We start from the raw sequence: 22615 nt of genomic DNA on the forward strand, positions 1-22615 counted from the left end.
TTCAGTGAGCGATCCGACTCAAGCAGGGCACCTGATGTTCACATGTGTTTGATCAGCACATACACCTTACACGCACACTGCACTCACACTGACACACAGACATCGGCAACCACACGTAACCATATCCCATGCAAAATCTAAGAGTGAGTTGCTAGGCCACCATTACTAGAAGCTAGCAGTAGACAACTAACGACAAGCGAGTATTAACCACTCAAGGTCCCAATCACCAGCAGATCAGTTTCCCGCCGGCGACTGACATAAAACACTAGCTATTCCAGCATAGTGGCACATGTCTGTAACTCCGGCACTCAGTAGGCGGAGGGCAGGAGCATCAGGACTTTAAGGTCGTCTCGACTATATAGAGAGTTCAAGGATGACTTGCAGCATATGAGACTCTGTCTCAAAACAACAATGGATGGGGTGTAGCTCAGCTGGTGGAGTGCTTGCCTAGCGTGCATAAAGCCCTGGGCTCCATCTCCAGGACTGCACACAGCAGGGCACGGTGAATCATGCTTGTCACCGCAGCTCTTGGGAGGTAGAGGCAGGAGGATCCGATTCCCAAGGTCATCCTTGTCTACGTCGTGCCTTTGAGACCAGCCTGGGGACACACGAGGCCCTGACTTAAAGCACCAAACCCTGGCACAGGCCGAGAGGATGGCTCAGTGCTTAAAAGCATCTGACATCTTTTCAGATGGCGAAAGCTGAGTTTCCAGCACCCACACGGTGCTTACAGCCAACAGTAAATCCATCTCAAGGGATCTGATACCCCGTTCAGGCCTCCCCAGACACTTGCATGCACATGGCACACAATCACACTGATGTGTACACATAAATTAAACAGAAATATGTCTTAAATAGTAACAGAACTAAAGAACCAGCTGCCATCATAGATGACCACCACCTCCAACCCACCCATGAGAACCATTGTAAGCACCAATCTTCGCAAACCAAAAGCAACCCTCACCATTACAACCACAGCAGTGCCCACTCAACAAGGAATACCCAGTGGCTTGTCCAGTTGCCAAGAAGGAAATGACCTGTACCTGTCTCTACCACTGCAGCCAGTAATGCACGAGCCTCCCAGGCACCAGCAGCTCCTGGTCATTTAACACGCATGCCCCATAACAGACTCTCTTTGAACAGCATCCTGGCACTGCAACCCTCTGGGAAGCTCTCAGTATTCCCAGACACAGCTATGGTCCTCATAGATAGTGCCAAGTCTTTTCCTTTCTCTCTGCTGTCCTCTTTGCCTTCCGCTTCCTTTCCTCTTGCCTGCCTGTCTGCCTGTCTCTTAGAACCCAGGCAGGACTCAAATTCACTATGTAGCAGATGATGACCTTGTACTGATTCTTTATTCCATCTGCAGGCATTTCCAGAGTTCTGGGCTGACAGACTTGGTTTAATGCATGCTGGGGAGAGAGCACTGCTTCCTGCACGCTAGGAAACCACCAGCGCAACTCCAGCTTTGTGTCTGTTTTGGTTCCATTGAGAGAAGGTCTTGCTAGGTAGTCCAGGTTTTTGGTTCCATTGAGAGAAGGTCTTGCTAGGTAGTCTAGGTTTTTGGTTCCATTCAGAGAAGGTCTTGCTAGGTAGTCCAGGTTTTTGGTTCCACTGAGAAAAGGTCTTGCTAGGTAGTCCAGGTTTTTGGTTCCATTGAGAGAAGGTCTTGCTAGGTAGTCCAGGTTTTTGGTTCCATTGAGAGAAGGTCTTGCTAGGTAGTCCAGGTTGGCCTCCAATTCATGATTTTCTGCTTCAGCCTGCAGCGGTGTGCCGCCATACCTGGCTCCAGGTCTGATCACTGTTCACTTTGACTCATTTCTCCCCTCAGATCCGTCTGTTGAGAAGTCCGTTGACTAAGCATTTCATAGTTCTGGCAGCCTAGGGGTTTCCCTTCCTTTCAAGCAGCAAATCTCTTCCTTTTTTTTCTTTCTTTCTTTTTTTTTTTTTTTAAAGACAGAGTCTCATGTAGCCCAGGCTGGTCTTAAACCTGCTATACTGCTATATAGTCAAGGATGACTTTAAACTCCTGCCTCCACCTGCCAAGTGGGGGACAACACGTCCAGTCTGTGTGATGCTCCGGATGGAACCCAGGGCCGTGCATGATGGACGGAGCACAGCCTCAGCCCTCTTGGGTTTGCTCTGCCACCCCAGCTCCCTGCTTCTACTCCAGGCATGTTTGCTGGACCGCCAAGGACCCCAGCAGCTACCCCTGTCCTGGAAGCGCATCCTTGTTCCCATTGACAGAATGACAAGGAATGACGGCTGAGGAGCCACGGGGGAGATTTGTGTGGCCATCGCTGGCTTTTGTTGTGCATGCCATGATGCTGCTGGGTCTAGACAGCATGTCTAGATGCTGGTCATCCCCCAGCCTCATCACCGTCAGCAGGCCTTGACTTGCAGTCCATCTCTGGCTGCAGTATCCCCACTGCCACCCCGGCGGGGGTAGCGAGAACATAGCCTCTCGTCCCTTGGACGCTCCATGCTTTGTCACCTGGTCCTGTCTCCTCCTCCTCCCCATCTCCTCTGCTTTCCTGCTTTTCTCCTTCTCTTCTTCATCTAGTTCCTCCTCCGAATCCTCCTTTATCTCCCGCCCTACCCCAGATCTCCAGCTCCTCCTCTTTAGGAACACTGACTGAAAGCTAAATGACCGTGATGATGGCTGATTTTCCGTGCCAGAGATGACACCCAGGACCTTGGGCATGCTAGGCAAGGGCCTCCACCTGACCTCCGTCTGCCTCTGAGACTGTTACAATCACACCACCTGTCATCGCATGTGCAATCACACTGCACTGCCCTCATGGGAGACACAGTCAGCCCCACCACTGCTGGACTCACAGTGGTCAAACCCATAGACCCCACGAATGTTTCCAAGGAGAGCCCCCCACAAACACTCCCATCTCCAGACCAACTTCCAAATATGAACTCCGGAAACAGAGGCCAAGACAGGAGAAAGTGCTTGTTTCAAACCACAGGGAAATCTAGGATCGGAGAGGAGGACTCTCTAAGCCCCTCCCTGGCAAACTATGTAATCCCCTTAGGGATACCTTCTCCCTTCCCTATAGCCAATCTGGCACCCTTAGAACTTGTTTCCTGGTGGAGGACAAAGGGATACCCTGTGTTGCCCTGTAGGAGTCCCTCCCCCAGGGCTCTGCAATTCTCATAACCATTGCCCCAATTTCTGAGGGTGTTCAGGGCACTGCCACCAGGCCATTACTCCCAGAGCCAACGCTGAAGCACTTACCATGGTGAGGGTTGGTGTCTGGGCTCCTGTGGGTCGTGACAGGGGCACAAGCTCAGGGGGCTCTTGGGGGTGGCTCTGGCATGGCCCGGCTTCTTCATCTACTCCTTCTGCAGACTCCTGGCCCCAGTTCCTCTTGCAACAGCCCCTCTCTCACTTCCTTTGACGGGAGGGGCCATGGCCACAGGGGAGGGAAGCTGAGGGCGGGGACAATGCTCTGAGCCTAGCAGCAATGACCCTGCTGAAGTTGAAGTTTGGAGCCTGAAGGGACAGGTTAAAGATGGGTGGTAGCCACTGTCAGACAGGAGAAAAGTCCCTTCTCCATCTACCTCCTCAAGAAAAGAGCCTACAGCAAAAGGCACCCAGGTCAGTTGGCTGCAGGACTGGCCACCTAGTTGAGGTCTTTCTCTTCCGAGTCAAGAAAGGGAAGTGCTGTTTCCGATGTGTCTGGCTCTGGGTGTTCTCATGTAATCCCCTTAAGACCCTCCCTGTAGAATGTTCCTCCAAAGCCAGTGTGTTAGTAAGGACAAAGAGAGTGGAGGCCACCACAAGCCTTATGCCCATGTAAGATTTCTAATTTTGTATGTCAGATCTGGACCTTTTTTTTTTTTAAATCTTTGTGTTTGTGTGTTTGAGTATGGGTGCATGTGTGTGTGTGTGTGTGTGTGTGTGTGTGTGTGTGTGTGTGAAGGCCAGATGACAGCTATCAGCCCCCACCTCGAGGCAGGTGTCTTTCTGTGTTTCCACTGTGGAAGCTAGGCTTGCTGGCCTACAAGCTTCGGGGATTCTCCTGTCTCTACCACCTCCCATCTCAGTGTTGGAGCACTGGGGTTGCGGGTGTTTGTCACCATTATCTGGCTTTACGGGGATGTCTATCTGGGGATTCAAACTCAAGTCCTGATGCTTGTGTGAAAAGGGTCATCTTCCTAGCACCAGATCTGGCCTTAAAAAAAGATTTACTTTAAATAATTGTACTCATAAGTGTGTGTGTGTGTCGGAGACCAGCTTCAACAAAATACCGTTTACCAGAATAGGGACACGGGGATAAGAAAATTAGTCAAGAGGATGAAGATGTGAATGACAATAATAAAATAGAAAACATAGCATAGTACCGGGAGGGCGATCCAGTGAATACCGAAATGGCCTGTGTTTAATTTTTCTTACACTTTTATATTCCAATACCACAGCGAAGGACTGCTTTAACACGCTACAAGACCGACCAGAACAGTTAGCTTCAGTACTTGACGCCTCAAGTCATTAGCATACTCTCGTTCAGACCAAGAACTCTGAAGGCAACCACTCCCAAGGTCAAGCCTTCTATTTCAAAAGGAGGGAGCAGAAGTGTGCTTGAATGTCCTGACCATTGGTCAGGGTGGGGTGGATCCAACTGTTCGGGCCCTCTTAAATATCAGAAGAACCAAGTAACCACACCCTAGTTCAGGATGTGTAGCCCTGGTTGTTGTCAACAATTTTGAGCAACCTCAAACTCTCTGACTTTCAGACAAAGTGAAATTGGCTCCCATTTCTGGGCCTCTGTGTGTCCGTGTCCGTGTGTAAGCCAGAGGCACTGGATCTCTGGGACCTGGAGTTACAGGAAGTTGTGAACCATCTGATGTGGATGCTGGGAATTGAAGTCCTCTGGAACGGCAGGAAGTGCTCACGGCAGCTAGCTGAGCCATCTACCCAGCACCTCCACCCCGTTGGCCCCAAAGCTGTATTTTGTTGTGGATTTTGTGTTTGTGTTTTTTGTGAGACAGTCTCATATGTAATTTTGACTGTTCTAGAATCTACTATGCAAAGTAGGCTGGCCTCAAACTCACAGAAATCATCCTGCCTCTTTCTCTGGGGTGCTGGGACCAAAGCTATGCACCACCGCTCCTGGTCCACCTGTGACTTTGCCGATTTTATGACTTGGCTCCACCAGCAGCACCTCAAGCATGCAGGGCCCACCACACAGCCCAATCCTTGATCTTTGGAAGACCAGATCTCACAAGAGTCTTCTGTTGACATTTGAGGAAATGATGGTCACCTAGCCAGACAGTGGTGGCGCACGCCCTTAGTCCTAGCACTCGGGAGGCAGAGGCGGGCAGATCTTTGTGAGTTTGAGGCCAGCCCGGTCTACAGAGGGAGTTTCAGGACAGTCATAACTGTTACAGAGAAACCCTGTACTGAAAAAAAAAAATTGTCACCTCATGCCACCCACTGAGGATGTGGCTAAGACTGAAACAGCCTGTGTTCAGTCTTTGGTTCATGTCTGAGGACTGGGATGTCTCTGCATCCTGTGCTCTCTTGATGAGGTGTGCCCCCTCCTGGCCATAGCTGAGAAGACTTGTCTCCAATGTCCATGGGCGGTAGCACAACTCAGTATGTAGAAAGGGGCAGAATGATCACATATGGTTGGGAGTACAAGGAGACTGGATCTTAGAAAGCTTCTGTAAACTGCACTTTTCTCTTAAAATAAGTTTGCTTGTTCTTCGAGAAAGGGTTTCTCTGCATAATCCTGACTGTCTTGGAACTTGCTCTGTAGACCAGGCTGGCCCTGAACTTAGAGAGCCTCCTGCCTCTGCCTCTGCCTCTGCCTCCCGAGTGCTGGGATTCAAAAAGGGTGTGCCACCATCTGGCAATTGATAGGTTTTTATTTGTAGTGATCAGAGTTCTCTCTCTCTGCTAAGGATGACTAATTAGGAAGTGTGGGCATATGCCCCACTTTTAAGAGCTTTTATTTTGTTCATTCATTCGTGTGTGTTACGCCACAGCAAGCCTGTGGAAGGCAGAGTACATTTATAGAAATTGGTTCTCTCCTCCACCATGTGGATCTCAGGGATTAAATTATGGTTGTTAACCTTGGCAGAAGGTACCTTTACACACGGAGACATGTTGCCAAGCCTAGCTTGGCCCTTTTGATCCTAGGGTTGGGGCTGGATGGTATGCCTATACAGAGACACAGACCCACGCATGAGCATCTACACAAGACAGAACTTTATTGATGTAAGGCTTCTTGGTGAGGAGTGTGTGGACCCCAGGGCAGGGCTTGTAGCACCATGATGGGGGTAGCCTGGATGTTGGGCTCCCCCTGGGGCAGGCAGGGCAGAGGTTGGGGTAGATCTTGCCCCTGGTTAGTCTGGGGGAGGGCCACAGGGAGGTGGTATTAATCCCACTCCCCCATAGCAGATATAAATCCCCCCAGCTCAGAGTGGAGGGATAGAACAGTGCTGGGGGGCAGGGCACCGGCACACCCCCTCCCCACCCCCACTCTTCACAGTACATATTCCGATCAAAGGGTGGGGGGAGTGTTGGGGACTTAAAGATGTGTGCGACAAGGGCAGTCCTCTCTTTCCACTGTCAACTGGACAAGAAGAGGGTCCCTGGGTTAGCCATCTCTTCTCCACCCCCTAGCCAGGATTCCTATAGGGGTTACCCAATAAATAACTTTCAACTGCATCTCCCCCTTCAATCCCAGCCTCCCTCCCTCAGGCCCTCTCCAGTGGAGTTTCCCCCCAGTCTGTGCTCCAGGGTGGCTCCCGGTGCTGCACACCCCCTAGCGGCCTTGGCAGGTTTTGCAGCACATCTGGCGGAAGTAGGCTCGGCTACAGAACTGAAATTTGAGCACCAGGGGGCAGTAGGCCACCTTGTTCACATCCTTGCATTCTGCAGTGGCGGAGGGGAAAAGGGAGAGAGATCACAGTCAGCGATTTCCCCAGCAGTGGTGAGCTCTAGCTGGTATGCCTGTCACAGCACACATGTGAAGGTCAGAGGACAAGTCTGGATTTGGTCCTCTCCTTCCATTGTTATGAGGGTTCTGGGGATTGAACTCAGGTCAAGTTTGCACCGCTTTACTCACCGAGTCATTGTGGTGGCCCCTTTGTCTCTGGGTTAGTGTTTTGAGGACTTTCGTTGTTGTTGTTTATTTATTTGTTTGTTTTGAGACAGGGTTTCTCTGTGTCTTTGAAGCCTGTCCTGGAAATAGCTCATGGAGACCAGTCTGACCTCGAACTCACAGAGATCCACCGCCTCTGCCTCCTGAGTGCTGGGATTAAAGGCGTGCACCACCACTGCCTGGCTGTTTTGAGGATTTTTAATATAGCATCTGGAGCTGCCCAAGACATACTCTTAGTGAGAAAAACACTTCTTACTCTAGGATTCCCTTTTTTTCCTCTGCTGGAAATTGAACCTAGGGCTTTAAGTATGTTAGGCAAGCACTTGGAGTTATATTTCCTAGCCTTCCTTTGACGTTTTATTTTGACCGTGTTTGGATAAATTGCTCAGATGGGGCTTGCTCTGTAGTATAGGCAGGTCTTGAACATGCAATCCTCCTGCCCTGGCCACCCTGATAACTTAAGATGACAGAACCTGTTGTTCTTATGATGCCAAGAGAATTTGTTTCCTTTGGCTTTTCAATGAAGCTTTGAGTTCAGCTCAAAGAATTTGTAACTTAAAGTGAGAGGGCCCTCGATGAGCACCATGAAGACCATGACGTTTAACAGCCTCTGTGCGGGCCATGGATACAAATTCCCACTTAGCAGTGGATGCAGTTCCTAATGGGCTCCGTCGCCTTCCTGCAACACTTCTTTCCAATTGAATGTATCATTTGCAGCCTTCACAGACGGGGAAGACACAGTGTTGGAAGGTGAACCATTGTTGTCATCTAGTTTTAAGAGTTTGGAAAAAAATTTCTCTAATTCCCTCTATCAGAAATAAATTTACACACAAAACATATTATAGCTGGGTGCAATGGCTCACATGCCTGTAGTCCTACGTAGCAGGAGGATTGCTTGAGCATGGAGTATGAGGTAACAAGGTCTGATTTAATGAAAAGAACCAGTTGTGTGTGGTGGTGCATGCTTGTCATTTCTGCAGGTGGGACAAGAAGTTCAAGGTCATCCTTGGCTACTGTGGTGTGGGAGGTCCTTCTGTCTCTGTGCTGCTAATGAATAAAGAAACTGCCTTGACCTGTTGATAGGGCAGAACTTAGGTGTGGGAGGATGGAACTGATTGCTGGGAGGAAGAAGGCAGAGTCAGAGAGACGCCATGGAGCCGCCAGAGTCAGATATGCCAAATCTTTGCCGGTAAGCCACCGCCATGTGGTGATACACAGATTGATAAAAATGGGTTAAATTAATATAAGAGTTAGCCAATAATAAGCTAGAGCAAATGGGCCAAGCAGTGATTTAAATAATATGGTTTTGTGTGATTATTTTGGTTCTGGGCAGCTGGGACGAACAAGCAGCTCCCTGCAACAAGACTGGTGTCTATGAGATCTTGTCCCAAAGTGATAAAACAAATCAAAATAGCTGGGCAGTGGTAGCACACTCTCTCTTTTAATCCCAGCACTTGGAAGGCATAGGTAGGTGGATATCTGCAAACTCAGGCAGAGGCCAGTCTGGCCTAAAGAGTGAGTTCTAGGACAGGTACACAGAGAAACCTTGTCCTGAAAAACTAAAACCAAACAACAACCCACTCCCCCCCCAAAGAAAAAAACAAATAAAAAATAAAGAAAAGAAAAAAAATTACTTAGGTTAAAAAAAAAAAAAAACAGGTGTAGTGTAAAAACAGTGTTGTGTAAGCCCTGAATTTTCCTCCTCCCAAACAGGGCACATGGTATGGAGACGTCCATATAAATCGTGAGTGGGTAGGGACTACCACTGTCTACATCTCACGTGTCACGTGACAGATTTCTGTGCCCCAAACGTCAACAGTGCCTGAGCTGGGCTTGGGCTGAAGTAGTAGCACCCTGGAAGCATTGGCTACCATCCCTGGCACTGCAAAAACTGGGCGTGGTGGTGAAGTCCTGCAACCCTAGCACTTGGAAGGCAGAGGCGGAAGGATCAGGAGTTCAAAGCCACCCTTGGTTATGTGAGATCTGAGTTTGAATCTGAGGCTCACAGGATAGAAGGACAGAATCAACTGCTTGAGTTGCCCTCTGACCTTCACAGGAGCCCCAAAGCAGATGAATCCCCATCTCACCCTTGAATTTGTAAAAACAATAAGTAAAACTGTAATGGAATCTCAAGGACTAATAATCAGAAAACGCCTGGTGCCCTTCCCCCGTGGTCCACATACCTTCTGGGCCATCCCCAGGGGGCACCGCGCTGTCACACTTGGCCTCACACTGCTGCATGGTGGACGGCCGCAGGGCCTCAGTGCACTCTCTGGACGGCTGGCCCGTGTGGCTGGTGCAGCGTACTGTGCGCTGCTGCTGGCCGAGGCCACACTGTGAGGAGCACTGAAGAGAGGAGCCGCTGAGTCACCTCTCTAAGGCCACTCCTCACCCTTATCCCACAGGGCCGTACCCACCTACCTCACCCCACTCGCTGGCCACCCAACGGGCGGGAGGGCAGCGGCGCAGGTTGCATCGCATAGTGGTTGGTGGCTTGGCTGAGGGAGGGCAGTGCCCAGGGGGCAGAGTGGACCGCTGATCTGCGCTCTTACAAAGGACCACTCGGTGGCGGAGACCAGGCCCGCAGTTTGGGGTGCACTGCAGTTGAAGGGGTATTTTATAGTCAGTGGATGGGTGGGTGCTGACCAGTGGGACACAAGTAACAGACATGCGGTCCCTGTGCTGTCCTCCAGCCCAGTCTCTGATACTGTTACCTGCAAGCCTTACCACCTGCCCAGGCTGGGACCGCCTTTCATAGGCAATGGGCCAGACCAAACCCAGGTCCAGAAGCCTTGGAACCCACAATGCACCTCTCTTGACCATGGTAACAGTGGGGCTTGGGGCAAGGCTGCTTCAGCAGCTTTTCCACACAGACAGCCCAGTTCCTGTGCACCTTCTGTACTGAGAGTGGGTTGGGTGGGAAGAAAGGCGGAAGCTGACCTCAGACCATTCCAGGGCTGCCCACTCGGGAGGGCACATCGGGCCCTGGCAGGCCTCCAGCACAGGTGGGCGTGGCTGTGGACAGGCACTGTCATCCAGGGCTTTCTCCTCTGCGGCAGACACCCGGCGCTGGCACACCACGGAGCGGCTTCGCACCCCGGCATCACAGGTACGGCTGCATCGTGACCAATTTCCTACAGCCCAGCTGTGGGTGGAGGAACGGGTCTGAGTGCTGCGAAGGGCAGGGCAGTGCAACTAGCGAGGTTCTGGGTTCGCCTATTCCAGACTTCCCCAAACTGGCACTGGGCAGCCCCCCTCAGAGATCACCGTTACCCTATATCCAGACTTCAGACAGGAGGGAGGGCGCTAAAGAGAACCCATTTCTTGGGCTACAAGCTTGTCTACAGTGCATGATAACTCAGGCTGCACAACAATTCAGCACTTCAATTGGTTTTTTTTTTTTGGTGTGTGTATGTTTGTGCATGTGTGTGCATGAATGAGCATATGTGTACTTGAGCTTCATCCTACACCACCCCCACCTTGTCTTTTTTTCTTTTTCTTTTCTTTTCTTTTCTTTTTTTTTTTTAAGATAGCAGGTCTCAATGAACAGAGCTCACTGACTGGCTAGCCTGGCTGCCATTCCAGTTCCAGGTGTCTCCACCCTCTCCTCCTAAGCTAGGGTTAGGTACCTGCCACTGTGCCCACGTTTTCGCTTGGGTGTCCTCTTATGACACAGGCACTTGCGACACATCAGCTGAGCCATTTTCCCAGTCCGTGTGTGTGTGTGTGTGTGTGTGTGTATTATATAAAATTTTAAAAGGCTTGTTTTTATTTATATGTGTGTCTGGGTGCACACGTGTGTATGTAGGTGCCAGTGGAGGGGACAGAGGAGGGTGTTGAATCCCTTGGAGCTGGAGTAACAGGCATCTGTGATCTATCTAAAGTAGACACTAGGTTCAGACCTCCTCATAACCAAGAAGCAAGTGCTCTTTAACTACTGAATCACCTCCGAGATTCCTACTCATTGGATTGAGACAAGATTATTATGTAGCTCAGGGTGGTCTCCACTTCACTAGGTATTCCTGGTTGGCCCTGACCTCTTAACCTCTCAAGAGCTGGGATTGCAAGCATGAATCCTAAGGCTAAGAATGTCTAAGCCTCTCAAGAGCTGGGATTGCAAGCATGAACCACTACATTCAGCGGACAATCTGCCTCTGACCCTCACCCTGCTGAGCACTTGACCCCGTGAATCCTGTAACTCCAGCACTCACCCTATCGTTACCCACTCTCTCTCCACTCTCCCTGAGGACGATTCCTGACTGCAGAGAACATTCCCACCTTGTCCCACTTACTCTGGTGGGCATGGTTCTGTGTTGCAGGCACGCTGCCGCTTAGGCAATTTGCTGTGGGCGCTGCAGTAGTGCGGGGCCACTGCGGAGCTGTCCAGCTGATTTCGGCACTCCACCACTTGAACCTGGCTGCCTGGGGGAAGGGAGAAGCTCTCTCAGTCCTGGCCAGCCAAGGGGAGCTCAGGGTGGTTGCCGTGCTGGTCCCTGGTCCACACTCTGGCCTCACCGCCTGCGCACTGGGCTGAGCACTTGGTCCAGGGCGCATAGTGCCAGGAGTAGGGAGGCAGCGCATCCCGGGCAATGGGCGCGTTGAAGCGGTAGTGGAGCGCAGGCAGCTCTGCCTGGGCCAGCACCTGCGGGTACAGGGAGCAGCCATTGGCGGTGTCATGGACTTCCCATCCCCATAGGACACTCAGGTACTCCCGGACTTTGCCCCCAGCTTCATTGTTACCATGACGATGAGAGATGCATTAATGGGCCCCAGGGCTTCTAGGCTCTGGGCCTGATCTGGACCCTGACGTAGATGAAAGGTGGTCCCAGCCAAGGGAAGGCGGTGAGGTTGGGGGGTCCCAGGTAGCCCCTCCAGTATCAGAGATTCCTGGTCCCCTTTTAGGGCTGAGGTAGAGCACAGGGGTCAGAACTGAAATCACTCTGCTTGCCCTGAACTCCCATGGAATCACAAGTCTCATCCCAGCTTTACTTACCCAGGTGGCTAAGGGACAGGTTCAGATATTGAATGAAAATGTGGACGGAGCCTTTGGGGATCCAGACGACGTCCTCATACCCTGGGTGGTGGAGTTCAGTTGTCATCTACTCAGCCTACCTCCACACCCCCTGTGTCCCTCTCCCTCATCCCTCACACTTTTTCACAATTTTCCCCTTGGGGCTAGTGGCATATGACTTTAACTTCAACACTCCGGAGGCAGAGGTAGGTGGATCTTTATGAGTCCAAGACTACATGAGTTCCAAGGACAGTCAGAGCTACACAGTGAGATCCTACTTTAAAAGTATATTTTAAAGTGTATGCACACTGTGCATGCGTGTAGACCACCAGAACCTCTGAAGCTGGATGTCCAGGTGGTTGTGAGCCAGCAAATGTGGGTGCTGGGATCAGAAGTTGGTTCTCTGTAAGACCAGTAGCCCTTAGCTGCGGAGCTGCCCCACCCACCTTGGTTTTTGAGCAGCGTTCCCCATGGGAACCTCGTGCTTTTGGACTAAGCTAGGCTGGCTGGCCAGCAACTCTCATGGATCCTTCTGTCTCTTCCTCCTTGGTGCTGTGATCACAAGCACACGCCACCACGCCTGGTTTGTTCTGTGAGTAACAGGGATCAAACTCACGTCCTCACTCTCTTGTGTCAAGCACATTACTGATCAAGATATCTATCTCCCCAGAACTCTTCTCACTTCGTTGCCAGACTCCCCTCGATCAGCCGGGTTGCAGGTGTGTACCGCTATGCTCAGCTTCTCTCTCCAAACCTAAGTCTAGGCTACGCTGTAATCGAGGGTGTGTGTGTCGGCAGGTAGATCAGGACAACACACATTGGCTGCCGGGTCTTCCCTTCCACCTTAGGTTCTGGAATTTGTTAGGCTTATGTAGTAAGCGCTTTTAACCATTGAGTTATCTGGTCCATGCCCAGATTTTTTTTTTTTTTTTAATGTGGGTTCAGTGAATCTAACTCAGGTTTTTGCGCTTGCACAACAACACAATACTGATTGAACATCTCCCTAGCCCAGATGTTTGTCTTTTGTTGTTGTTGTTTTATTGTTTCCTGGCTGTCCTGGAACTCACTCTGCAAAAAAGGCTGGCTTGGAACTCACAGAGATCTACTGTCTCTGCCTCCTGAGTGCTGGGATAAAAGGTGTGCGCCACCACTGCCTGGCCAGATGCTCTATTCTTCAACCAACCAATGAACCAACCAACCAACCAAACAAACCACCTCTAATCTAACCGTGCCTAGAGAATGACACACACACTTTCTGCAACCTGTGGTCCCTGACAATCATCTATCACCTGGTCACAATCCCTCTCATCATCTCATTCCTGCTCCCCGGGCATTCTCTCTCTCAGCCTTGACAGTAAGACCTCCCATAGACTCACAGGATGGGAAGTCACTCCCTGTAACCATCCTGAAGCCCCCAGGACGGTGGAGGGAGAGATCTGGATCCTCAGTCCCGACTCATAGGAATTTCTATAAGTTAGATCCCAAGCCAGTGGCTGAGACCTTTCCTAATTTTGATTGCGCTGGGCTGACATGTGAATGTCACAGGATCTAGAATCACTTGTGTCTCTGGGCGTGTTTGTGTGGATATTTTAGATTGGGTTAACTGAGGTGGGAAGGTCCACCCGAATAGGCAGCCCTGGTCCAGGGCCAGAGGACTAGACTGTGTATAAAGGAAGAAGAGAGCTAGGCACCGTGACGGACTGTGTCTCTGAAAACTGCAAGCCACATGAAACCTTCCTTATTTCCAGTGAGGTATTTTGTCTCAGCAACAAGAAAATTAGGGACAATTTTGTGCTCCCAGGACTTTGGGGTTCCCAAAAGCCTACTATAATTCAGATTCTACAGGATCCCCAAAGTCTAAGGAGTTACTGGTCTTAGCTTCTATTATGAGGCTAACCCAGATCCCAGCCATGGGAAGGAAGTAGATGCAAGGATTCTTACCACTTCCCGGCAAAGCTGGGCTGAAGACCCCCTCGATGGTCTCACAGGCACTGCCATCACCCCCACACACTCGGCATTTGTCCTCTCGGAGATCAGAACCCAGGACCCGGTCACAGCCCACATGCTGCGCAGGAAGACAGTGGGGGGTTGATGGAGTCATGGAGACCTCTCTTTCCCCTAAACTTCTCCCCAACCTCTCTTTCCTCCTCCCTGGCATCTCCTTTACCTTGCACTCGCCGCTGACACAGATGTCCACGGTGTCAGGGCGGCAGGGTGTACCATCCACCACAGCTGCCGCTCTCTCCGTGTAAAAGTTGAAGCCTTCTGCTAGGCAAGTCAGTGAACAGGCCTTCACGCCCCCTGGGGGGCACGGCCCCATCAGACCTGGAGCCAGGTCACCCTGGAACTCCCTGCCTGAGCGGAGGTAAGGACAAGAGCAACAGACCCCAGACTTGACACCATGGGCAGAGGAAATAGGGATTTTCCCCTACAGATAAAGTACCATTGAGTTGTATCAGGGACTGAGTTATATCACTCTTTCCTTGGGCAAACGATGGGACGCTGGGAATCTACAAGCCAAATACTGTCATCCTCAATGGCTCCAGGGCCTCTGGGGAGCTCACTCACCTCCGCGGTACGTCTTCCACGTGTAGAACTTCCCACGGAAAGGAACACTGTCAAATTCAGAGCACTGCATTTCTCTGAAGTCCTGGGAGCCAGGGGGGCAGTCCTGGGGCAGGTGTGAGGAAAAAGTCAGGGTCAGGAAGTGTTGCTCAGAGTGGCGGGAGTCCTGGCGAGGATGGACAACCCATGTTAGCCACGAGGGTGTATATGAGATGGTGTGTGTGTGTGTGAATATTTGTGCTCACGTCTGGGTGCTGAACATCTGAATTTAGGCCCTCATATGCACTCATGCACTAAGTAAACCATCTTCCCAGCCCCGATCTATTTATTTTCGAGACAGGCTCTTGCTGTGGATAAACTGAGTTGGCCTCAAACTCGAAATCCTCCTGCCTCAGCCAAGTGCTAGAATCATAGGCACGCTCCACTGTGCCTGGCTTATGAGATGGGACCTGCGTGATTCACTAAGTTAAGGCTGAGCTGGGGGTAGATGCCTGGGTTCTGAGTTTAAACTTTCCTTGAGACAGGATGGAGCTGGTTTGCAGAAAGGGACTAAATCATGTTGAATGTGAGTGGTATGTAGATGCTCTCTCTGGGGATCTCCATGCAGGGGGCCACAGAGGCCACTGCTCATTCCCAGAGCCCTCCCTGATGTCTGAGCATCCCTTCTGATTTGGTAGCCTGCACACCTAAATATCTCCATGATTAGGCAATAGAGCCATCTTTAGCCAGAGGGAACCCTAACACTTAAGGAGGAACCAGTGGGAAGCTCCAGAGGGCAACTGTCATGAGGGGGACACTCAAGATGGGCACAGCAAGCTCCTGCAGGTTTTGACGGATGACAATGAATGGTAGGGTCTTGGTTCTGGGGGTAACTGAGCTGTGAAGGGGAAGACACTAAACTGTGTTTGGAGAAGGGTCAGAGGAGGGAGCTGACATCCAGGGTGAAAACAGTTTGGAGACAAGATGACAGGGAGGTGCTGGGTTGGAGGGAGGGTGATAGGATGGCGGGGAGGGGGTGGCAGCAAGGAAGGGCGGCTGGGGCAGTACCATGGAGAACTCACATCGGTGTTGCAGGACCGGTGCCTCCGTCTCTCGCCCAGACAGTACTTGCCCCCAATGGTTGGCCTGGAAGGAGCAGGGGACAGCGGAGTGAGATGAGGCCAAGGGTGATGGAAGCTGTGGGCGGCCTCACTGTGGGAGAGAGAGGGTCCCGAGGGCTGACCTGGGGCTGTCGCACTGCCGACTGGAGGATGACACACCACCACCACATGACCTGCTGCAGTCGCCCCACGGAGTCCATGGGCCCCAGGCCCCATCCACACCCTCTGGTCGAGACCCAAAGGGGACACACACGCGTTTGTAGCACCACTGGGTGGAAAGAGGGGGGGAAAAGGGGTGTGACTTTGCAAAGCTCTGGGTTCAATGCCTCTTCTCTGTCTACCATCCCCCAAATTACAGGCACAGTCCTCTCTGGAATTGGGGGTGTGGGACACACTGGATCACAGCTTGAATCCAGAGGCTTAGGTAGAAACAGTACCAGGGCCTATTAGACAAATGCAAAGGGCATGGCTTAAGATGTCAGGGACTGTGGCCTCAGGCTGGGCAGGCAGGGCCCAGGGGAAAGCTCTTAGCCAGTGCTCACCCCTTTGTCGATGGTGTGTGTTTGGCATAGTGTTCCCTCAGCGGCTGGGATGCTATTGGTGATGCACCGATTGCTCTTGCTCAGGCACCATAGTTCACTGCAGACCTCCTGCAGAATGGAGGAGACCTCTCAGGCCCATCGTCCCCCACAGGCGTGCCTTGGGGGACCCAGTACCCTCCTGGGTCTTAATGATCCCCCTTCAGGATCATGGCCTGACACTTCTCTTTTGTCAGTACGAATGGAACACTTATACTTATTACAAAGACTTCTTTGGGCATTGTGACCCCTATTTCAGTGTATGAAAACCAAGATGTAGAAAGACAAGGTCCCTCTAGGCCATGAAGATGGCTCATCAGATAAAGGCATTTCCTGCCAAGTCTTAACACCTGCACTCAATTCCCAGGATCTACATGGTAGAAGGAACAGTTCCCGAAAGGTGTCCTCTGACCACACGCATGCAATGGAATAAACACACCCAAAAGAAATAGATGTAATTTGACAGAAAAGGAAACATGGCTACTAGCTAGATGTAGCCCTACTGCTGTGGGACAGCCTAGTCCAACTCAGATCTTTGAAGTAGGTGCCGTATTTTACTGATTTCAGGTCTTTCCAAAACCTGGGAGGTACTATGGATGACAAGCAAGATTTTTCACTTCCTTTATTGGACCAGTGAAACAACGCAGGAAAGAACGATTTGAAAAGTTAGGGCTAGCTCAGGGCAAGAGCTTCATCTGTTGTTTTTTTTTTTCAGAGCTGAGTGAGTGTGTGTGGCAGGCTCAGGCTGAGTCATTTGTTGCACAAAACCAAAGCAATCCCAGAAAACTGTTCTAACCCTTAGGTCAGTGGTTCTCAACCTGTGGGTCACGGCCCCAGGGGAGGGTGTTGACTGACTCTTTCACAAGGTATCCTGCAATCAGATAGTTGCATTATGACTCATAACAGTAGCAAAATGAGTTATGAAGCGACAATGAAAATAATTTTATGATTGGGGGTCGGCCACCACACCATGAAGAGCTGTATTAAAGGGTTTGTTTGCAGCTTTAGGAAGGCTGAGAACCATTACTTTAGGTAAAGGTTAGTACCTCTGGAGAGAAGCACCGCCAGATTCAGATATGGCCACATCTCACATCCCTCTCAGAATCTCTCCATCCAAGGATTCATCAGGAATCCCCTTTGAGCAGACCCCTTCCAAGCCAATTCCTGAGTTCCAGGCCAATGAGAAACTTGGATTTGAACTAAGCAATGGCTGTAAGGGGCCTTCTAGGGTCAGCTCCCCTCAACCCCAAACCACGCCTTCAACAACATCCCTTCCAAAGACTCCCTGACTTCTGCCACTCACAGGGATATTTCAGGTTTTCCGGCTTCACCTGCCTTGTATGGCCACTCATAAAACTATCAAGCCAGGCTGGGCATGGTGGCACACGCCTTTAATCCCAGCACTTGGGAGACAGAGGCAGGCAGCTCGCTGTGAGTTTGAGGCCAGCCTGGTCTACAGAATGTCCAGGGCGACAGCCAAGGCTACACAGAGAAACCCTGTCTCGAAAAACAAACAAACCAACCAACCAACCAACCAACCAACCAAGCCATTCCAGCTTCAACCCCACTTCTGAGACTCCTTAAAGGATTCTTATTCCAGTGTTGCTTTTGGCCTCCACTCCACAAGGAGGCACTGTTGTATATGTAAAATCTATGTCACTCCAGATTTCAACTTTGACTGACCTGCATCTCACCGCCTTATCTGGGCCTGTTTTAGCGTTTATAAGATGGCCAGTCTAGCGGCTGCCTCTGACAATATCAGTGAGATCATTTACATAAATGTCCTCTGATTGGATTAACAATGGACACAGATAACCCATGACCAGGAGCAACATTCTTCACATATATCAACCTAATATTCTTATTGAGGAAGGATCTTCTGTAGCCCAGGCTGGCCTTCATCGGATGTGTAGCCAAGGATGACCTTGAACTTCTGACTTTTCACCTCACAAATGCTAGGATAGATAGAACCCAGGTTTCATACACGCTAGGCAAGCCTGCTACCAACTCAACCCCAGCTCCTATCAACCAATTTCCATGCAGTAAATGATATTCTGTTATGCCAGAAAGATATTCCGCCCCCGCCCCCCAAATATAAAAGATTCAAGGTCTGGGGACTGCATGTGGTGCACGTACAGAGACATAGTCTGTGTTTGCCACATAAGCGTCAGGACCTGAGTCTAACTCCCCAGGACCTAGCATATAAGCTAAGTGAGGGAGCTGAAGATGGCCTAGCAGTAAAGAACACTCGTTACTCTTGCAGAGGACCTGGGCTTAGGTCCCAGCACCCACACAGTGTCTCCAACGTTGTCTTCTGACCTCTGCAGAGACCAGGCGCAAACATACAGGAAGAACAAAGACAGGTGGATGTGGGTGGATCCCTGGGGCTTGGAGGCCAGCCTAACAGGTGGGTTCCAGGCCAACGAAAGACCTTGCTTCAAAAGGCAAATAAATAAATGGTTCAGTTTTAACCTGGTCCCAGCTCCAGCCTGCTATTCTGACAGTTCCTCTGCACAATGTTCTTTTTAAATATAAAGTCAAAAAGTGGTCTGGGGGCGGAGGGATCAGATGCTGGGGCAGAGATGGGTCAGCAGTTAACAACACTGGATGCTGATTTTGAGGATCAGAGTCGGGATCCCAGCTCACAAACACCAGTAACGCTAGCTCCAAGGGATCTGGTACCCTCCTCTGACCCCAGTCATCTGTGCACGCTCACACATGCATGCAGACACACAATACAAGTAAATCTAAAAGAGAAAGCTATTGGGAGATAGAGACAGGCAGATATCTACACTGGTGCAATGTTTCATGGGTAAAAGCACCCTGACAACCCGAGTTTGATTCTTGGGAGTCTATGGTAAATCTGACTCCCACAGGCAATCCTCTGGCTTCCACATGCATGTGTGCCTTTCACATATTACATACAAGAAAAATTTAAACACTGAGGCAAAGGCTGACTTAAAAGAGTTCAAAGTGCACGCGCAGAGTGCAGCTGCTCGTATCCTCGCAGCTGTGGTCGGACACGCTGCCCTAGAGCCGGCTCTTCATCCGGTACTCGGGATAGTAGCTTTACTGGGAGTTTAAGTGATGCCTGCCGCATGCTTAGCACATACCAAGTGCTTGGTAAGCAGCAGCTACTAGCATGTTAAGTTCCAGGACACAGAAGACATTAGAGGTGGGTCCAGGTTTACTAAAAAGGTTCTGGGGTGACCAGCCAAATCAGTGTTGGGGGTGGGGCAAGAGTAAAAAAACATCTGGCATTGCACAGGGGCACAGGCCTTGGACCTCAGCAGCCAGTGGGTCTCTGTTAGTGTGAGGCCGGCCTGACCTACACAGCAAGTTCCAGGTCAACCAGGGCTATATAGTAAGACCCTATTTTGTTTGCTTGTTTGTTTGATGTACACTGGAATCTTGCCTACATGTATGTATGTATGTGTAAGGGTGTCAGATTCCCTGTCACTGGAGTTACAGATAGATGTGAGTTGCCATGTGGGCTCTCCAAACCACTGAGTCAATACTGCTTGCTTCAGCGTGCATTTCTTGGTCTTCCGGTGAGAGGAAGTGGAGCGGCTGGACAGCCCCCTGCTCATCATGGGACTAGCTGTGTAAACACAGAGGCGTCCGAGGAAGAGTGTGGAGCTGGGCTGGGCTCATTAGGGCCAAGGCTGAAAGGGGTCAGAGTGTGATTATGGGAATGAGGAGCGGAGCAGAGGCTGACTGGCTCACCTGTCACCAAAGTAGGAAGGCAGCAGCTCATCAGCCCTCAGCAGTTGTGGGGAAGCTGGGAGTGGGTTCCCCTGCACCCTGGTTTGTTCTTTTCTCCTGGTGTCACCGTATCACTTTCTGCCTTGTCTCACGGAGCAGAGTGCTAGCAAGTCCCAGTAATCCTCCTGTCCCCACCTCCCACAGCACTTGGGTCCTAGGGATAGATACATGGCTCCACCCAGGTTTTTGCACATGGGTGCTGGCATTTGAACTCAGACACGTGTGTTTATGTAGCGGGTGCTCTTTCTCACCAAGCCATCTTCCTAGTTACTCCGCTCATATTTCTGAGTCAGGGTCTCACTGTATATACCACTGGTAGGCCTGGAACTTGTTATGTTATAAAGTCAGACAAGCAGGCTGACTTCAAACTCAGAGATCCATCAGCCTCTGCCTTCTGTGTGTTGAGATTAAGGTGTGTGCCACACCCCCACCCCTGCCCCAGCTCCCTTATTGATGCCAAGATGAAACTTTGAGAGTCTGAACCTCAGGGGAGACACAGGAGTTGATCCGAGTCCCTGGAAGGCTCTTTTTAGTTCATTACTTAGTAGAGTAGACAGCTCCATCTCCAGGGAAACTATTTCCCTCAAGAAGCCTGGACATGTTGCTCAGAACTGCCTAGAGACCTTGGAACCTAGGTGTTGCTACAGTCCTCAAGTAAATTTTTGTGTGGAACAGAAGGGGGCTCCCTAGTCCAGCCCTCAGATTAACTGTCTGGACACGTAAGTCATCCCATCCTCTGCATGTATGTGTGTGCTGGCAAGCCCAAGGGTGAGCGACCCACACGCATGTTGAGGCCAGAGGTCAACCTTGAAACAAGGTTTCTTACTGAAACTGGAATGTATCAAGGGGGCTGGCTGGCAGTGGGCACCAGGAGATCCGCCTGCTCAGGACTCCCCAGTGCTGGCTTTGTAAACACCACTCCCAGCTTATATATTGTTCTGTTGGTCAAACTCGGGACCTCAGGCTGGCAAAGCAAACCCTTTCCTGACGGACTCCCTCCCCCAAGCCCAGGATCATTCTGAGAGTATCATCCTCTCAGTCTTGTTTGGTCTGCTTGGCACCTGGATACACTCTGTTCCTCCTAGGTCCCTAGAGGGAGTAGGGGCTTCATTTCACTCCTTCCCCTCTGCTTCCCCAGGAGGGTGTCCGGGAGAAGCTCCCCACCCTGTGGCCACCTCCCCTACCCAGGAAGGAAAGCAGGAAGGCTCTCTCTACCCCGTATTTACACTGACGCGATTTGACTCCATGCTGGAATCGGCACTGTTCGTCAGCGTCATAGGCCTGGCCGGGAGCCACCGTCGGGTACACGAAGTCCTGTCTGGGAGGCCGGTTATTCAGGCAAAGCCCCAGGCCCGAGCTGTGATAACAAGAAAACAGCTGTAATGCCAAGGGACTGCAAGGCCACGACCACAGGGCTATTCCCAACTAGGTGGGGTGGGGGAGTCAGCTCCCCGAACATGACTGCGCCCCCGCTGAGCAGGCGCCCCCGCTGAGCAGGCGCCCCCGCTGAGCAGGCGCCCCCGCTGAGCAGGCGGCGGCGAGGTGGCTCACTCCAGAAAGCTGGTGATGTAGTCTCGACTGCACGATGACCACACGAATGGATTAGTCTTCATGGTAATGTGGGCAGCCATGAGTTTGGCTGGGTCCTGACCACGGGCCCCGCAGCCGTTCCCCACACCGTCGTGATTCATGCCAAATCTGAGGAGAGGGGCGTCAGTTCTTCTAGGCCCCCAGGGAACCCACCCAGCTCCTCCCACCCTCCTCTACCCCGTGTCCCCTGGCCTCACGTGTGCCCGATTTCATGGGCAATGGTGAATGCCGTGGCCAGGCCGATATCTTCATTGATACTGCAGCTCCTCTCACGCTCACACATCCCACCCACAGGGGCCAGGCCTGGGAAAGGGGAATGTGGGAGGGGTCAAGGGACTCAAGGTGGTACTGGCTAGGCTCCATCCACCACGGGAGGTCTCACCCCAGCATCAGGGCCACCCTCCACGGTGCCTGCAACTGACGGACTCCATACCTAGAGTGCCGCAGGGTTTGTTCTTGTAGATGCAGATGTCATAGCTGCGGAGACAGACGGCAGAGAGGTTCGGTGGCCTCCCAGGCTGATGCCAGAGTCATCACTGGGGAAGACAGCGTGAGGGTATGCAAGGTCTTTTGTGGCCCCGGGTGAACTTGAACTCTCCGTGTAGCCAAGGATGACCCTGAGCTACTAATTTCTCCACCTCACCTCTACCTCCTAAGTGCTAGTATTTGAAGTGTGCACTTATATAACACGGCTTTCTAGGGCACTGGAGATTAAACCCAGGGCTTCACGAATGCTGTTCAAGGACTCTATCAGCTGAACTATACTCATGACTGCCACCTATCCCAGACAAGGTCTCACGAAGTTCAGGCTGACCCCCAACTCCTGATCCTCCTACTTTCTCCAGGGCTGGGTTGCCATGACTGGCTCTGGGGGTCGAATCATGCCTAAGG

General features: G+C 51.3%; 2 protein-coding genes and 1 long non-coding RNA gene across 7 annotated transcripts in view; 1 reads left to right on the forward strand and 2 right to left on the reverse strand.

Annotated features, from left to right (window-relative positions):
* Myo1f (myosin IF) overlaps nucleotides 1-3457 on the reverse strand; it is a 47602-nt gene extending 44145 nt beyond the window's left edge. The window contains exon 1 of the mRNA XM_048430100.3: nucleotides 3242-3457. Within this exon, the coding sequence (XP_048286057.3) occupies nucleotides 3242-3244 (3 nt within the window). The 5' untranslated portion in view covers nucleotides 3245-3457. The remainder of the gene's footprint in view (nucleotides 1-3241) is intronic.
* LOC125397638 (uncharacterized) lies at nucleotides 3413-8193 on the forward strand. The gene is made up of 2 exons (XR_007231112.3): nucleotides 3413-3604; nucleotides 4740-8193. It is a non-coding gene; the product is annotated as an uncharacterized LOC125397638 (long non-coding RNA).
* Nucleotides 6201-22615, reverse strand: part of Adamts10 (ADAM metallopeptidase with thrombospondin type 1 motif 10) — a 31073-nt gene continuing 14658 nt past the window's right edge. Inside the window, exons 8-25 of one of the 5 annotated variants that reach the window (XM_048430094.3) lie at nucleotides 22158-22201; nucleotides 21922-22027; nucleotides 21686-21832; nucleotides 21350-21491; nucleotides 16334-16441; nucleotides 15914-16059; nucleotides 15753-15816; nucleotides 14695-14797; nucleotides 14294-14427; nucleotides 14068-14191; nucleotides 12109-12189; nucleotides 11856-12019; nucleotides 11631-11757; nucleotides 11408-11537; nucleotides 10056-10260; nucleotides 9537-9713; nucleotides 9299-9461; nucleotides 6201-6886 (exon numbers count right to left, since the gene is read on the reverse strand). In XM_048430094.3, the coding sequence (XP_048286051.1) occupies nucleotides 6777-6886; nucleotides 9299-9461; nucleotides 9537-9713; nucleotides 10056-10260; nucleotides 11408-11537; nucleotides 11631-11757; nucleotides 11856-12019; nucleotides 12109-12189; nucleotides 14068-14191; nucleotides 14294-14427; nucleotides 14695-14797; nucleotides 15753-15816; nucleotides 15914-16059; nucleotides 16334-16441; nucleotides 21350-21491; nucleotides 21686-21832; nucleotides 21922-22027; nucleotides 22158-22201 (2275 nt within the window). In that variant the 3' untranslated portion in view covers nucleotides 6201-6776. Of the gene's footprint in view, nucleotides 6887-9298; nucleotides 9462-9536; nucleotides 9714-10055; nucleotides 10261-11407; nucleotides 11538-11630; nucleotides 11758-11855; nucleotides 12020-12108; nucleotides 12190-14067; nucleotides 14192-14293; nucleotides 14482-14694; nucleotides 14798-15752; nucleotides 15817-15913; nucleotides 16060-16333; nucleotides 16442-21349; nucleotides 21492-21685; nucleotides 21833-21921; nucleotides 22028-22157; nucleotides 22202-22615 lie in introns of those variants that run through there. The other 4 variants (XM_085692399.2, XM_048430099.3, XM_048430098.3 and 1 more) reach the window with 4 other exon arrangements.

This window comes from Myodes glareolus, chromosome 8 (genome assembly GCF_982192425.1).
Source record: "Myodes glareolus chromosome 8, mMyoGla1.1, whole genome shotgun sequence".
NCBI classification, from domain to species: domain Eukaryota; kingdom Metazoa; phylum Chordata; class Mammalia; order Rodentia; family Cricetidae; genus Myodes; species Myodes glareolus.